This window comes from Monoraphidium neglectum (assembly GCF_000611645.1).
Source record: "Monoraphidium neglectum strain SAG 48.87 unplaced genomic scaffold scaffold06500, whole genome shotgun sequence".
NCBI lineage: Eukaryota > Viridiplantae > Chlorophyta > Chlorophyceae > Sphaeropleales > Selenastraceae > Monoraphidium > Monoraphidium neglectum.
In genome coordinates this window covers 1,652-2,950 of record NW_014007142.1, presented here as the reverse complement: position 1 = coordinate 2,950, position 1,299 = coordinate 1,652, and the positions used below count along the sequence as shown (strand labels likewise).

The window sequence follows — 1,299 nt, the reverse complement described above, 5'->3', positions numbered from 1 at the left end:
GCCTCGTGGGCCCCACCCCCCCTAGCCCCCGAGTGCCGCTCCCGCCCTGCCGCCCTCTGGCCCCACCCCAAGTCGCCCACATCCGCGAGCTCAAAGGGTGAATAACCGCACAGCGACACACACCAGTGGTAGCCCCACCCCTCAATCAACAGAACACCACAGGCCTCGACACGCGTGCGTCACCACACGTCAAATCTCGCGCCAGATCGCAGGCCAGACCGCGCGCCTCCACACCCACCAGATGTCTGCGATCTTGCCGTCATACGTCTTGCCGCGCGTTGTGAGGATCACCTCTGGGGCCAGGTAGGCCGGGGTGCCCACGCGCGACCCCGGGGCTGACTGGAACTTCTCATGCTGTCATGTTTTGAAGGGGGGTGGGGGGCAGGGTGGTGGGGAGGGGAGGGGTGTTTTGGGGGTGCCGGTTGCATGCGTACTCAAGTGTGTTGTGCGTGCGTGTCGTACGCGCGTGTGTGGGAACACGGTTGAAGGGGGGCGCTTTGATTGCATGCGTGATTGTGACGGGGCACCGGGGGTGCTTCGCCGTCGAGGTAGGGGTGAAATACTCGTGGTGGGCGGCGCACATGCGGCCGGCACAACGCCTCCATGAGTGCGTGCGGCGTCTCTCTCTCGGAAATGGTTCCGTGGTGCCGGCGCCGCTCCCGCGCCAGACGGAGGCATGCGCACCCCACGGCTCACAAACACACGGACTCAGTTCCCGTGTGAGCCCCGAGGCCCGACTGCCAACCGCCACCCGCCGCGCCTCCGCCTCCCTTTCGCTTGGCCTTCCCCTGCCTCGAATCGAACGCACGCAGGCCCACCCCCTCACACACCCTCGCACACACTCTCTCACACACACACTCACAATCAACCCTCCTGCGCACTCCATCACGCTGACGCAATCACACATACACACTTGCCCACACTCACACACACACACACGCAGAGTACGCGCGCGCGCGTGTGTGTGTGTGTGTGTGTGTGTGTATGCTTGTGCGCGCGCACCTTGCTGTACCCGAAGTCGCAGATCTTGACCAGTGGCCGCGGGCTGCTGTCCAGCAGGGTGTTCTCCAGCTTGATGTCGCGGTTCACAACACCCTGGGGGGGGATGCGGTTTGAGTGCATGAGTGGGGGTGCGTGTGGGTGTGTGTGCGTGTGTGTGTGGGATGGTGCTTGCGTGTGTAGACTTGTGTGGATGTGTGTGTGTATGCGTGTGTGTGTGTGTGTGTGTGTGTGTGTGTGTTTTGCACATGCAAAGCGTGTTTGGGTGTGGGAGTGGGGTGTGGCGGGAGGGGACCAGCA

At 63.7% G+C, this 1,299-nt stretch overlaps 1 protein-coding gene across 1 annotated transcript in view; it reads right to left on the bottom strand.

Annotated features, from left to right (window-relative positions):
* Nucleotides 1–189: 189 nt before the first annotated feature.
* The window catches only part of MNEG_16548 (hypothetical protein), a gene marked incomplete at both ends in the record, with an annotated part of 2,710 nt that continues 1,600 nt past the window's right edge, over nucleotides 190–1,299 (bottom strand). The window contains 2 exons of the mRNA XM_014034982.1: nucleotides 190–354; nucleotides 1,003–1,095. Coding sequence (XP_013890436.1) covers nucleotides 190–354; nucleotides 1,003–1,095 — 258 coding nt within the window. The remainder of the gene's footprint in view (nucleotides 355–1,002; nucleotides 1,096–1,299) is intronic.